At 42.8% G+C, this 16,195-nt stretch overlaps 1 protein-coding gene across 1 annotated transcript in view; it reads right to left on the bottom strand.

The window, feature by feature from the left end:
• LOC139373057 (SH3 and multiple ankyrin repeat domains protein 3-like) overlaps nucleotides 1–16,195 on the bottom strand; it is a 380,732-nt gene that overhangs the window by 112,526 nt on the left and 252,011 nt on the right. The window contains exons 9-12 of the mRNA XM_071113096.1: nucleotides 4,030–4,107; nucleotides 3,037–3,103; nucleotides 2,402–2,637; nucleotides 2,102–2,265 (exon numbers count right to left, since the gene is read on the bottom strand). Of these exons, the coding sequence (XP_070969197.1) occupies nucleotides 2,102–2,265; nucleotides 2,402–2,637; nucleotides 3,037–3,103; nucleotides 4,030–4,107 (545 nt within the window). The remainder of the gene's footprint in view (nucleotides 1–2,101; nucleotides 2,266–2,401; nucleotides 2,638–3,036; nucleotides 3,104–4,029; nucleotides 4,108–16,195) is intronic.

The following is a 16,195-nucleotide window of genomic DNA, read 5'->3' as shown; positions in this document are numbered from 1 at the left end:
CTTATCTCACTAATGCGTGTGTGTGTGTGTGTGTGTGTGTGTGTGTGTGTGTGTGTGCGTGCGTGCGTGCGTGCGTGTGTGTGTGCATTCAAACTGTGTCCCAAAGCGGGGGGATTAGCAGCCAAACGGCTCAATGCTGGCTGAACTGTGTCGCCTTTTGATGATGCAGACTATGATGCGTTCGGATCGATTCCGCCATGTCCTCCTTTAATGTGGATTCTCTAAGCTGGACTCAAGAGATTCTCTCTCTTTCCCTTTCTCTCTCACACACTTTCTCTCTATCCCACTTTCGCTCTCTATTTCTTTCTCTCAGCCTTTTGCCAGCAGTAAGAAACCATGGATAATTTCCCTCCAACAGACCCTAGTGTGACTAATACAGGGAGAACGAGGGATGAGAGTGAGAAGAGAGGGAGATAGATAGAGACAGAGGAGGGGGAGGAGAAAAAGGGAGGACAGGAAGTGACAGTGGATTAGGGATGAAAGAGAGGATGTGAGAAAGAGAGGGAAAGGTAAAAAGAAAGGTGAGAAAGAGAAAGACAGGAAATTAATAGGGGACAGATGCAGAAAGCAGAGGGAAACAGGAAAGGGGCCTATTACCTTACCAACCTCCAAGGAAATCATTGGTGTCATCTTGGTTTTCAATGGTATCGATAACTCACTCACATTGTGACATCCACCCTTTATATGTATCTAAATTCCAACCATTTCACCATTCCCAGATGCCCCCTGGCAACAGTGTTGGACTCCTTACAGCACCGCCCACTCTGGTGTGAGAGGAAGTGATGGCATGTTCCACAGGAAGTCGTTGTGTTGGCCGTAGGGGCGGGCCACTGCCGGCCAAACTAATTTCACACTTCCCTGGTACCCAGAATGCCCCTGGAGTTATCACCGGGCGGACAGACGGTCACAGAGCGAGAGATGGATAGAGAGAGATGGAAAGATGGCGCAGGTAGGGGGACTGAGAGAGAGAGACCAGTAGTAGCCAACAAGAGGGAGGGAAAGGAGTAGTGAAGGAAGGAAAGAAGAAGGGAGGGAAACAAGGAAGGAGGGGTGAAGATTAGGTATAAACGTATAGCTAATGTTTTCCTTGCACTATGTCATTTGAGGACCGTCTCTCTCTCCCTCAGATGTCCTCAGGCCTTTACTGTTGTGTCAATAACATCAGTAATTTCCAGACCTGTCACTTCTTACACAGATAAACATGACTAATTACAGCAAAAGAATAACAGAAAAGAACAGACAGGCATCTAGGACAGGACACATCAGGGAAATGACCTCTACCTCCCTCTATCTGTGCCTTTCTTTATCCCTCCTTCTGTACCTCCCTCAGTCTAACTCCTACTGACACGCGAGTCTCAGTAAGCATATTATATGTACTGAAAAGGAAGGTATTACTATACCTCTTTGTGCAGACAGAAGTACATTCAAATACAGGCAAGCTACACTACCTCTACCAACAGGGTGTCAAGTTCAACACATTGATGCTGCTTTACTACTGTGGCCTTCTTGAGACAAAGGGAAGGGTGGGACGAAGAGAGAGAGAGAGAGAAAGAGAGAGAGATAGAGAGAGAGAGAGAGAGAGAGAGAGAGATAGAGCGAGCGAGAGATAGAGGTCTGATTAGCAGCATGTGTGATGGATGGAGTGAAGTGACAGTAGGGTATTACAAATAGAGAGAGGGCTATAGTCGTGTCTGTAATGCAATTCCCATGTCAGACATCAAACTGCTGCCGCTTCTGGAGAATAAGGGCACGCACGCATGCACGCACGCACACACACACACACACACACACACACACACACACACACACACACACACACACACACACACACACACTTGCAGAAACGCATACACACATACAGTGTTCTATAGGAGAAGCATAAAGCCATGTGTTAATCATGTACTGAGTCAGTACGACTGACACATGATCACAATAAAATGGTTAGGAACCTCAGCATTAGTAATCTGCTCAATTTATCCCATACTGGAGAGACAATGACAAGGAGAAGAGAGGAGGAGCTTTCCTTTCAGATCAGACCCAGAACAGTTCATTGTCCCCCAAGGAGCAGAATATTAAATATATGATTGATTGTCTGTCTCACCTGAGCCGTCCTCGAGGGACGTGTCCTAGAGGGTGTCCGTGTGTCTTCCTGATGCCCTGATCGCCCTCATGCAGATGACTGTGAAGCGAGGGAGAGCGGGAGTGGGAGGAGCGAGAGCTGCCTGTGCTCTGGAGACTGCTGTCTGGCATCTCTCCATGACGAGTCTGGAATATAACACACACACACAGCACACACAGTCTGTTACACACACATTCCATAAATCTCTGTCACAAAACACGCAGAAAGGCAAACACACACACACTCTGTCTCTGTCTCTTTCTCTCTCTCTCTGTCTCTCACCTCCCCCAGGCTGGCATGTTGTTGGTGTTGTCCCAGTGCAGGGAGGCTTCTCAGAGAGGGGACAGGAGACTGACCCTGTCGACCGTGACCCTGCCCCAGACCTTGACCCAGACCTTGACTGCTGTCCCCGTTGAGGTTGTTGTCACTAGCGGAGCGCAGCAGGGAGCGGGGCGAGGGCAGTCCTCCCACCAACACACGTCTACGGTTGGTGTAGGATGGGGTCTCCCTGAAAGGCACTGGGAGAGGAACACACAACATGTTGCTGGCCTAATCAACATGACAATGTATGCCTTTATGCCTAAGGCACTGCCGAGGGTATTGAGTTAAGAAAACATCTTACTGCATTAAATTAGGAATCTGGTATAATCTTTCCTTCAAACACTAGATGGCAGACTATTCACACATAGCAGATTGACACCCAGTACCCTGAATTACACAGAGCAAGTGCACATGATCAGGAATCATTACTGACTGGGTGATTACAGTGGCTATAGTCCGAGTGCTGAGGGCTCTCTAACCCTCTGACACCACTATGGGAGATCAGTCAGGGTAATTCAGTCTAGATTCATTCATTGGAGTCCAGTGACCACCTCCAGTTAGCCACATACCCATGGCATGTACTGTAGTCTACTCACCAACGTCTGACACTTTGTGGATCTTGATGATTTCAGCCAGATCAAAGTTTCCTGCTATAATGGCCACCTGGAGGAGGAGAGAGGGAGGAGAGAAGAGGGGATGGAAGGGGAGGAGAAGCATAAGTCAAATATGTGTTGTGTGTTTGTTCCTTTCCCAACTCTCAACTTCTCAATATGAGTGTTCTGTAAAACAAGGCTCCCATTGGAAGCTGTCCTTCTCATTGGGAGAGAACAGAACCCTGCTGAAAGCTGCTGTCCCAGAGTCTGTCTGGAATAAACATCAGCCTCTGTTGTTTCAAGAAAACTTTTGGGAACCAATTATCAGACGTATAATACATCTACTCTAAACTACAGGTGACAGGGGAACACATTCCATTCAAAGCACTTTCTCTCTCCCACTTTCCCTCCATCCTTCAATATCATCTTTTTCAGACTACATGTCCATCACTAATTCTATCTCCCCCCTCTTAATTTGCATTACTCTATGATTCCATCTCTCTCTCTGTCTCTTTCTATGTCTGATTAATATTTCACACATTGGCATCCCTTCATTAAAAGGCTGGTTGTAACAGATGTCTGACAGCAGCGTGTGTTTCTGATTTTTGGCACTGTGTGAGCGTGTGGATGTGAATGCGTGCACGTGTACATTTGAGTGTGCTGGTGGTGTGTGGCGCCAGATAGCCCTGTGTACAAACAAATGAACATTGATGTACTGAGGAAATCTGTGTTAATGTCAATTTGTCACAAGCTTAATCACACAGCTTGCCACAGAGGCAGGCCAGAGTACAGAAACAGTGTTCAAGTGGAGTTGCCTTTATGCCATGTAGTTATCACAGAACAAATATACAGATATTGTTGAGCTCCCTTGACCTCCAAGAGTTGCAAAAACTTTTTCCATGTTAAGTCACACAAAGTTGTCCTCATGGCATATGGTTACGGTATAACTAGAATGTAATGTCTGATAGAGGCCAGCTGAAGGATGGGGAGTCTCACCTGAAAGGCTGTCTGGCTGTTGTAGTTCTTGATCTCTTTATTCACTCCCCGAAACAGTAGAACTCTGGTACAACTATCCTGAAAGAGGAAGAGATAGAATTGGATACTTTTGTTAGACAAGTTAGATCAGTTGTGAAATTTTGGTATTTTGGTTGCATATGGATGTTCAATTCATCAGAACACACACGAACAAGCACACATGCGCACACACACCGAATATATATGAGGCTCCAGTGAGTGCCAGCTCTGTTCTCTAAATTGGTCCCAACAGTGCTAAGTCTGATAATTACACTGACCAGAGTGGGAGAGAAAGAGAGGCTCACTTCCTCCCTCCATTCATCCTTTAATGCTAGAGCCTTCCTCGTCCCTTCTCTCCCTCTCAGAAATGTCTTTCCATTACCCTCCTCTTCCGTCCTCTCTCCCTCCATTCATAGCCTACATAACATGTATGTTGCTGTGTGAATGTGTGATATAGCCCCAATGCGATATCATTGGGGCTGTGTGTAGATGTATAGTCCTCTCCCTCTCTCCGGAGTGGTCCATGGGTTAAGGGAAAGGGCTATGTGTTTGCAGGGTATGAATAGAATTAATAGCGCTATGATTGACCTTAACCAAACTTGTGGCTGCTCTCTTCCTGGAGCCTTTTGAGTCATACTGTATATACAGTGCCTTGCGAAAGTATTCGGCCCCCTTGAACTTTGCGACCTTTTGCCACATTTCAGGCTTCAAACATAAAGATATAAAACTGTATTTTTTTGTGAAGAATCAACAACAAGTGGGACACAATCATGAAGTGGAACGACATTTATTGGATATTTCAAACTTTTTTAACAAATCAAAAACTGAAAAATTGGGCGTGCAAAATTATTCAGCCCCTTTACTTTCAGTGCAGAAAACTCTCTCCAGAAGTTCAGTGAGGATCTCTGAATGATCCAATGTTGACCTAAATGACTAATGATGATAAATACAATCCACCTGTGTGTAATCAAGTCTCCGTATAAATGCACCTGCACTGTGATAGTCTCAGAGGTCCGTCAAAAGCGCAGAGAGCATCATGAAGAACAAGGAACACACCAGGCAGGTCCGAGATACTGTTGTGAAGAAGTTTAAAGCCGGATTTGGATACAAAAAGATTTCCCAAGCTTTAAACATCCCAAGGAGCACTGTGCAAGCGATAACAAGGAGAAGACTAATCAGAGATGCAGCCAAGAGGCCCATGATCACTCTGGATGAACTGCAGAGATCTACAGCTGAGGTGGGAGACTCTGTCCATAGGACAACAATCAGTCGTATATTGCACAAATCTGGCCTTTATGGAAGAGTGGCAAGAAGAAAGCCATTTCTTAAAGATATCCATAAAAAGTGTTGTTTAAAGTTTGCCACAAGCCACCTGGGAGACACACCAAACATGTGGAAGAAGGTGCTCTGGTCAGATGAAACCGAAATTGAACTTTTTGGCAACAATGCAAAACGTTATGTTTGGCGTAAAAGCAACACAGCTCATCACCCTGAACACACCATCCCCACTGTCAAACATGGTGGTGGCAGCATCATGGTTTGGGCCTGCTTTTCTTCAGCAGGGACAGGGAAGATGGTTAAAATTTATGGGAAGATGGATGGAGCCAAATACAGGACCATTCTGGAAGAAAACCTGATGGAGTCTGCAAAAGACCTGAGACTGGGACGGAGATTTGTCTTCCAACAAGACAATGATCCAAAACATAAAGCAAAATCTACAATGGAATGGTTCAAAAATAAACATATCCAGGTGTTAGAATGGCCAAGTCAAAGTCCAGACCTGAATCCAATCGAGAATCTGTGGAAAGAACTGAAAACTGCTGTTCACAAATGCTCTCCATCCAACCTCACTGAGCTCGAGCTGTTTTGCAAGGAGGAATGGGAAAAAATTTCAGTCTCTCGATGTGCAAAACTGATAGAGACATACCCCAAGCGACTTACAGCTGTAATCGCAGCAAAAGGTGGCGCTACAAAGTATTAACTTAAGGGGGCTGAATAATTTTGCACGCCCAATTCTTCAGTTTTGATTTGTTAAAAAAGTTTGAAATATCCAATAAATGTCGTTCCACTTCATGATTGTGTCCCACTTGTTGTTGATTCTTCACAAAAAAATACAGTTTTATATCTTTATGTTTGAAGCCTGAAATGTGGCAAAAGGTCGCAAAGTTCAAGGGGGCCGAATACTTTCGCAAGGCACTGTACACTCACAGGAACGCACATTTCTGTTCATTTTACCCTGATCTTATAGGAACCTATAGTCAGAGTTTGTGTGTTTTTTAAAGGTAAGCAGAGAGAAATGAGGAATCCACACATCTTCCTTTAACTAACAAGGCGGTTCAATAATGCAGTGCCTTTCCTATAATAGCTCTATAATCACTTCATGCTAATGCTAGCAACCCTTCCGGCAGTTAGCTTAGCTAATCACTAGACGCTTGTACAGTTCTCTCTCTCTCTCTCTCTCTCTCAATTTTCAATTCAAAGGTGCTTTATTGGCATTGGAAACATAATGCATACTGTATGTTTACATTTCCAAAGCAAATGAAAAACAACAAACAGTAAAAAAAACTATCAGAAATGAACAGCAAACATTACACTCACAAAATGTTCAAGGGAATAACGGCATTTTAAATGTACAGTGTTTTAACAATGTGTAAATAGTTGAAGTATGAATGGCAAGAGAAAATATATAAATATACAAATAAATATAGGTTGTATTTGCAATAGTGTTTGTGCTCCACTGGTTGCCCTTTTCCTGTGACAACAGGTCACACATCTTGCTGCTGTGACTGCACACTGCGACACTTCGCCTAACAGAGTTTGTCAATATTTGGTATGTTTCTAAATTCTTTGTGGGTCTGTATGAAATATGTGTTGCTAATATGGTCATATAATTAGCAGGAGGATAGGAAGTGCAGCTCAGTTTCCACCTCATTTTGTGGGCACTGGGTATATAGCCTGTCTTCTCTCTCGACCCAGGTCTGCCTATGGCGGCCTCTATCGATAGCAAGGCTATGCTTACTGAGTCTGTACATAGTCAAGGATTTCCTTCATTTTGTGTCAGTCACAGTGGTCAGGTATTTTGCCACTGCGTACTCTCTGTTTAGGGCCAGATAGTATTTTTGGTTGAATCTTTCTAATGTGTCAAATAATTATCTTGTTGTTTTCTCACGATTTGGTTGGGTCCAATTGTGTTGCTGTCCTGGGGCTCTGTGGGGTCTGTTTGTGTTTGTGAACTGAGCCCCTAAACCAGCTGGCAAATTAGCGGGTATCGGCCTAATACTGCTCTGTATGCATTATTTTGGGTTTTATGTTGTACACAGAGGATGTTTTTTCAGAATTCTGCATGCAGAGTGTCAATTGGGTGTTTGTCCCATTTTGTGAATTATTTGTTGGTGAGTGGACCCCTAACTTCACAACTACAGAGGATAATGAGTTCTATAACTGATTCAAATATTTTTTTACCAGATCCTAACTGGGATGTCGAATTTTATGTTCATGCCTTAACTCTCTGATTGTTCACAGCTTTGTGGAAGTTACCTAAGGGTTTGATGTTAAGCCGGGGTAGGTATCTTTTTTTGTGTGCTACAGGACAACAGTGTCTAGATTGAATTTGTATTCGTGGTCCTGGCAACTGGACCTTTTTTGGAACACCAATATTTTTGTTTTACTAAGATTCACTTTCAAGACCCAGGTGTGACAGAATCTGTGCAGAAGATCTAGGTACTGTTGTAGGCCGTCCTTGGTTGGGGACAGAAGCAACAGATTATGGAAAAGATGGCGCCGGAGGGTAGGGCTGCCGTCTTATCGGCTCTTAACCAACCATACTATTTTGTTTGTCTATTCGCATTGTTCTTAAATTGTTTTGAACATAATGTTGCTGCTACTGTCTCTTATGACTGAAAAGAGCTTCTGGACATCAGAACTGGGATTATTCACCTCAAGTTGGATGAGGAGTTCTTCTTCAATGAGTCGGACGCGAGGGATATACTACGGGTGCCTGACCAGGCTCAGATCCACTTGATTCGCTGGAAAAGGAAAGGTAGGTTTCACGGAAAGAGATCGGGATGCCTTGTGAGGACCAGGCGACGAGTGGCTAATCTGTCCTTGCCTTCCAGTCTGCATTCAATCGCTGGAAAATAAATGGGACGAACTGAAAGCACGTATATCCTATCAACGGGACATTAAAACTGTAATATCTTACGTTTCACCGAGTCGTGGCTGAACGACGACATTAAGAACATACAGCTGGCGGGTTATACACTCTATCAACAGAACAGCAGCCTCTGGTAAGACACAGGCAGGCGGGGGCTTATGAACTTATGTAAACAACAGCTGGTGCACGATATCTAAGGAACTCTCAAGGTTTTGCTTGCCTGAGGTAGAGCGTCTCATGATAAGCTGTAGACCACAATATCAGTTTTCATCTGTATTTTTCGTAGCTGTCTACATACCACCACAGGCCGAGGCTGGCACTAAAACAGCACTCAATGAGTTGTATTCCACCATAAGCAAACACTCATCCAGAGGCGGCGCTCCTAGTGGCCGGGGACGTTAATGCAAGGAAACAAATCCGTTTTACCTCATTTCTACCAGCATGTTAAATGTGCAACCAGAGGGGAAAAAAATCTAGACCACCTTTACTCCACACACAGAGAGGTGTACTAAGCTCTCCCTCGCCCTCCAATTGACAAATCTGACCATAATTCTATCCTCCTGATTCCTGTTTACAAGCAAAAATTAAAGCAGGAAGCAACAGTGACCCGGTCTATAAAAAAGTGGTCAGATGAAGCAGATGCTAAGCTACAGGACTGTTTTGCTAGCACAGACTGGAATATGTTCTGGGATTCTTCCGATGGCATTGAGGAGTACACCACATCAGTCACTGGTTATATCAATAAGTGCATTGAGGACGTCGTCCCCACCAATTTTATTAACCAAACACTTGTTGTTGTTTGTGTCCATTGATTTTATGATGACATATGTTTTTACCCCAACACCGCTTTCCATCCATTAATATAGCAGGCCCTCATGCCAAATTGAGTCATAAGCTTTTTTTGAGATCACCAAATCATGAGAGGACTTTGTTTTTGTTTTGGTTTGTTTGTCAATTAGGTTGTGCATGGTGTATATGTGGTCTGTCATATGGTCATTTGGTAAAAAGCCAATTTCACATTTGCATAAGACATATTTTTCACTGAGGAAATGTAGGAGTCTGCTGTTAATGATAATGCAGAGGATTTTCCAGAGGTTGCTGTTGACGCATATTCCACTGTAGTTATTGCGGATTAATTTGTCTCTACTTTTGTGGATTGGGATGATCAGGCCTTGGTTCCAAATATTGGGGAAGATGCCACATCTGAGGATAATGTTAAAGAGTTTAAGCATAGCCAATTTTATGTTGTCCATATATTTTATCATTTAGTTTAGGAAATAATCAACATCCCAGGGCTTTTTGGGTTGGAGAGTTTGCATTTTGTCCTGTAGTTCATTACATGTAATTGGAGACTCCAGTGGGTTCTGGTAGTCTTTAATAATAGTTGATTCTAAGATTTGTAATTGATTGTGTATATGTGTTTGCTGTTTGCTCGTTGTTAAATGGACAAAAAGATTGGAGATAAATAACTCATGTTCGTGTTGTTGTTTTGTTTAGTGTGTTCTCATTTTCCCAGAAGTGGTTTGATTCTATGGATTCTTCCATTAGATTCAGCTGATTTCTGACATGTTGTTCATTCTTTTTCCTTAGCATATTTCTGTCCAGTTTGACCATTTGTCATCATTGTTCATTTTCTTTTTTTGTTGTCTGCTTGACATTTTTAGATTTGATAGGGAAGCTGAAAGATCAAATATACTTTAGGCTTTCTACTGCCAGATCTACACCTTCACTATTGCAGTGAAACATTTTGTCCAGGAAGTTCTCTAAAAAGGGTTGAATTTGTTTTGATGGTATGTTTGTACACAACGCTCCTTCCATCTACAGCATTTCTTAATAGTAAGCAGTTGCTGTGATCCAATAGGAGTGTCAGTGGGCTGACTGAATGCTCTGGGAGACTCTGGGTTGAGTTCGGTGATAAAGTAGTCTACAGTACTCTCTCTCTCATGTTGTAAAGCTGCTGTAAAGCGTAGCATGGGGTGGCCTCTTTTAAAGGCATTTAGATGTCTTTATTTTTACTTTACACTTAAAGGTGAGGAGCAAACTTTAGCTAATGACCCCATTAAGTCTCTGACAGTGACTTAGCTAGGGTGGTTAATACACATAGAGGTGGGCTGTGTGTGTGTTGTGCGTTGTGTGTGTGTGGTGTGTGTGTGTTGTGTGGTGTGTGTTGTGTGTGGTGTGTGTGTGTGTGTTTGTGTGTGTGTGTGTGTGTGTGTTAGTGTTTTGTTCTCCCTTAGGCAGGAGTCTCTAGCAGTAGCAGGATAATCTACTGGGAATGAGAAAGTATCCATTAAAGAGAAGAAGGCTGACAGGGGTGAGACATGAGAGACAGGGGGTGATAAAGCAGGAACAGGGAGAGAGAGATGAGTGGAGAAACAGAGAGAGAGAGATGAGTGGAGAAACAGAGAGAGAGAGGTGAGTGGAGAAACAGAGAGAAGGGAATTATGGGATGGAGAGAAAGAGAGGCAGTGGTTGTTCAGTGTGTGTATACCTGTCCCAGACCTGCTGTTTTCAACTCTCTAGAGACAGCCGGAGTGGTAGAGATACTCTTAATGATCGGCTATGAAAAGCCAGCTGACATTTACTCCTGAGGTGCTGACTTGCTGCACCCTCGACAACTACTGTGATTATTATTATTTGACCATGCTGGTCATTTATGAACATTTGAACATCTTGGCCATGTTCTGTTATAATCTCCACCCAGCACAGCCAGAAGAGGACTGGCCACCCCTCATAGCCTGGTTCCTCTCTAGGTTTCTTCCTAGGTTTTGGCCTTTCTAGGGAGTTTTTCCTAGCCACCGTGCTTCTACACCTGCATTGCTTGCTGTTTGGGGTTTTAGGCTGGGTTTCTATACAGCACTTTGAGATATCAGCTGATGTACGAAGGGCTATATAAATACATTTGATTTGATTTGTATGTGTGTGTGCATGCTCTTTTTATTTGGAATGGGGAAATGAATGGCAGTAGAAAACCTATGCATCAACTGCTGCCTCTCAATTTACAACAACACACACATACATACAGTATACACACATATACACTCACACACAAACGCACACACACACACACACACACAAATGCACAAACGCTCCAGGAGACCAATTATAGAGAGGGACATCTGTCTTCCTGCTTGCAGCCATAGTGATATTACAGGAAACCATTAAGAATCGAGCAGACTTCCTCTCCACGTTTCTTTACCAAGATATACACTGAACATCAGCAGGTCAACTCCAGAGGAGTAGAGTTCCCCCAAAGTACCGTCGCTAAAAGCAATCTAAAAGCTCTGCATTTTACTAAATGGATGAATCATTCAGGAGACTCAGTTTTAAATACAGAATTCAACAGCTTTATAGAGGGTTCCATTGTCAAAAGAATGTAAGATACAATCACATTTCCAATATGTTCTTGTCTGACAGGTGCCTGATTCCACCTGGGCTCCTGGATAATAATGCTCACAGAACCAGTTCGTATAGTGAATTTCGTGGTCTCACATTGAGATTCGTGGTTGGAAGTAAGATTTGCAAACGTGTTTGCAAGCTTGTATCATGATGTGTGAAAAATGTAACAACGGTCGCAAACTTGTAACTTCACATTTGAATACATTCAATAAGATTTGCAAGCATCATTTATTTTATAAGTCCACGCTTGGGTTCTGTCACTGTTGTCACACTACCAAGAGATTCGTAAGATTGTAGAAAGTTTAGTACATTTTTAGAAAGAGATTCGCAAGTAATGAATACTGGTTTGAGCAGCAATAGGGGCAGGACCTTTTTTACTCCTGACCAATCAGCCAAAACCACAGCCGCCTAATTGCTGCAACCATTGGATGGATTGCTCCATCAATCAAATCTCAGGAAATAGCTTGAAGAGGAGAAGTCATTTTTACAAAGTAACATTATTAACGTTACTCGGCCTAAAGTACTAGAATAAAACAGTCTACTTGAAGGTAATCATCTCTTTATTATGTGTGCATACATGTTTTGTGAAAAGGCATGACAGTAATATGTTTATCATGTGAAAAATAAGTGATACATTTCAGAGGAAATCTATTGGCTGCAGCTAAATTAACTTTAGCTAGCTGGCTTCTGAAATTTATCCTAGCTTTACTATCAACTGGCTAACGTTAGATTTATCAGGCAGCTTTAGATGCTAGGGGAAAACAAATATATTTGCTAGTTAACTATCTGATTGATAAAGTTGATATGAATACCATTATATATTTTTATATTTTATTTTAACCTTTATTTAACTAGGCAAGCCAGTTATTTACAATAACGGCCTACCCCGGCCAAACCCGGACGACGCTGGGCCAATTGTGCACCGCCCTATGGGACTCCCAACCACGGCTGGATGTGACACAGCCTGGAATCGAACCAGTGACGCCTCTTGCACTGAGATTATAAACTGGTTGGTTCGAGCCCTGAATGCTGATTGGCTGAAAGCCATGGTATACCATGGGTATGACAAAACAGTTATTTTTACTGTTCTAATTACATTGGTAACCAGTTTATAATAGCAATAAGGCACCTCGGGGGTTTTGATATATGGCCAATATACCAGAGCTAAGGGCTGTGTTCTAGCACTCTGCCTTGTGTCGTGCCTAAGAACATCCCTTAGCCGTGGTATATTGTCCATATACCACACCCCCTCTGGCCTTATTGCTTAATTATATAGCTGTCAACATGTAGCTAGTTAGCTAAGTTGAATTGAAACTGCTATGGGAAAAATTCCCAACATCATCAATGTTCGATTTCTAGAAATATATATATATATATATATATTTGCTAGCTATATTTTAAAGACTTGTTATTGAGTTTTGAGAACTTCGTTCCACTGCCAGTTTATTGATTAATTGGTGACAGGAATATGCCCCTCCTGCAAATAGTCTGTATTGTTTTGGTATAATTTGGCTGAGTAGACTTGTGCACATTTACATTAGTGCTTTTAATTTAGCCAAGTTAGAAAATTACTGACTGACTAGGCTTATTGTTATTCATGCTTTTGTTGTTATTGCATTTCAGGTGGAGAGGGAGTAAGATAACTAGAAAGCAGAAATGCTGCCAGACAACCACAGGACCCTAGAGGTATTATAGTCAATGCTCATGAACTTTATTGTATGTGAATTGCCCATTTATATCAATAACAAAATGGTTGGATTGTTTAGAAACATGTGCAGTAAATGCTAACACGGCTTTAGTGATGAAAGGTACATAATGTATTTATTGTCATCTCACAATCGGGCCTCTGCATGCTGTGGCATGGGCCTGGATGGTGACATCTGCTTCCAGATGCCTGACTGAATACTAGGGCCTTTACTGGTACCTTACCTGACACTGCAGCTAGAGTCTCCTTATCAATGTCTCGTAACCATTTAACACGCCAACATGTATCTTATGTTACCACTCATTCATGCAAATTGCTACAGACACAAGAGCAGACTTACATTCACTTGTCTATTTGTCCTATTCTTCAGGCTTGTCTGGGATATATATGGTACTTGGTGCACCTGTATGATGTCTTATATACATGAATCAGAATGTATTCACCCTGAACATGAGACTTGCATTTATTTTAGACCTTTGAGTCATAAGCACCAGGTGTTTTCTTGATGGAGAAAGTCTGCATGTTGTTAGATGTTTAAGTTAGCATAGTAGTTAGTAAAACATTTGAAAAACAGGCTGAAAAATGTATTGTTTTGCAACAACTTTTAAAAAACAAACATGAGTAGTTTATACAAAACTTTATTCCGTTTGGTGATCATCCACCAAATTTGTCCATTGTCCTTGAGAGTTACATCCTTCCTCAGGGAACTGTCTGCTGAATGGTTGGCAACAGGGGGGCAGGTTTTTTTAATGTGCTGCTCTAGAGTTCCATGGCCCAGTAGACTCACCTGGGGATAGGGGGATGGACGCGTTCGTTTTTCTGGAGACTTTTAGTGAGAGGAAATAGCATGAGTTTTGGAGTGAGTACAGAAAATCCAACCAATGGCCCTGGACAATATGCTACATGTCATAACACAGACAGTCAGCCATAGTGAATGAGGTTTACATAGTGCATAAAGTATATTACCACCAGCAGAGCTTACTTATCTGTTCTGGAGAGATCTCCAGCAGTTGGTCAGAAGGCTCTGGAATATTCCCTCTGTAACACATGTAGAGAGATTAATAGAGGTACTGAATGCAATTGAAAGAGGTACTGAATCCATTGTTGATTATTGAGGACTGTATGGGTGCCTTCCAATCAGAAATGGATGCGTAAAAGACACAGCAACTTTCAAAGGGAAGTGTGTGTTGGGGGAGAGGGTTGTGTTGGGCTGTCCATCAGGAAAGTTGCAGACTATCCTTCAACCAATTAAAAACGGGTTCTGTGGTTCAAGTTGAGTCTTTATGTCTAACTTCCCTCTCACTCCCCCTAAGCCCTCACCCCTGACCTCCCATTGGCCCAGGGCCTCCTGCCAAATCATCATCTAATGAATCTCTGACAGTGAGTTACTCCAGGAGTAGACAGGTTTATGATGCATAGGGCTTCTCCACTATGAGTGGAGTATTATATACAGTGGGGAGAACAATTATTTGATACACTGCTGATTTTGCAGGTTTTCCTACTTACAAAGCATGTAGAGGTCTGTAATTGTTATCATAGGTACACTTCAACTGTGAGAGACGGAATCTAAAACAAAAATCCAGAAAATCCCATTGCATGATTTTTTTGTAATTAATTTGCATTTTATTGCATGACATAAGTATTTGATACATCAGAAAAGCAGAACTTAATATTTGGTACAGAAACCTTTGTTTGCAATTACAGAGATCATACGTTTCCTGTAGTTCTTGACCAGGTTTGCACACACTGCAGCAGGGATTTTGGCCCACTCCTCCATACAGACCTTCTCCAGATCCTTCAGGTTTCGGGGCTGTCGCTGGGCAATACAGACTTTCAGCTCCCTCCAAAGATTTTCTATTTGGTTCAGGTCTGGAGACTGGCTAGGCCACTCCAGGACCTTGAGATGCTTCTTATGGAGCCACTCCTTAGTTGCCCTGGCTGTGTGTTTCGGGTCGTTGTCATGCTGGAAGACCCAGCCATGACCCATCTTCAATGCTCTTACTGAGGGAAGGAGGTTGTTGGCCAAGATCTCGCGATACATGGCCCCATCCATCCTCCCCTCAATAGGGTGCAGTCGTTCACGGTTGGGATGGTGTTTTTGGGGTTGTACTCATCCTTCGTCTTCATCCAAACACGGCGAGTGGAGTTTAAACCAAAAAACCCTATTTTTGTCTCATCACCACATGACCTTCTCCCATTCCTCCTCGGGATCATCCAGATGGTCATTGGCAAACTTCAGACGGGCCTGGACATGCGCTGGCTTGAGCAGGGGGACCTTGCGTGCGCTGCAGGATTTTAATCCATGATGGTGTAGTGTGTTACTAATGGTTTTCTTTGAGACTGTGGTCCCAGCTCTCTTCAGGTCATTGACCAGGTCCTGCCGTGTAGGTCTGGGCTGATCCCTCACCTTCCTCATGATCATTGATGCCCCACGAGGTGAGATCTTGCATGGAGCCCCAGACCGAGGTTGATTGACCGTCATCTTGAACTTCTTCCATTTTCTAATAATTGCGCCAACAGTTGTTGCCTTCTCATCAAGCTGCTTGCCTATTGTCCTGTAGCCCATCCCAGCCTTGTGCAGGTCTACAATTTTATCCCTGATGTCCTTACACAGCTCTCTGGTCTTGGCCATTGTGGAGAGGTTGGAGTCTGTTTGATTGAGTGTGTGGACAGGTGTCTTTTATACAGGTAACGAGTTCAAACAGGTGCAGTTAATACAGGTAATGAGTGGAGAACAGGAGGGCTTCTTAAAGAAAAACTAACAGGTCTGTGAGAGACGGAATTCTTACTGGTTGGTAGGTGATCAAAAACTTATGTCATGCAATTAAATGCAAATTAATTACTTAAAAATCATACAATGTGATTTTCTGGATTTTTGTTTTAGATTCCGC

The sequence above is a fragment of the Oncorhynchus clarkii genome, chromosome 2 (assembly GCF_045791955.1).
Source record: "Oncorhynchus clarkii lewisi isolate Uvic-CL-2024 chromosome 2, UVic_Ocla_1.0, whole genome shotgun sequence".
In the NCBI taxonomy this organism is placed as follows: Eukaryota; Metazoa; Chordata; class Actinopteri; order Salmoniformes; family Salmonidae; genus Oncorhynchus; species Oncorhynchus clarkii.
Note: the sequence above shows the minus strand (reverse complement) of the source record. Positions and strands in the feature narration are given on the sequence as shown.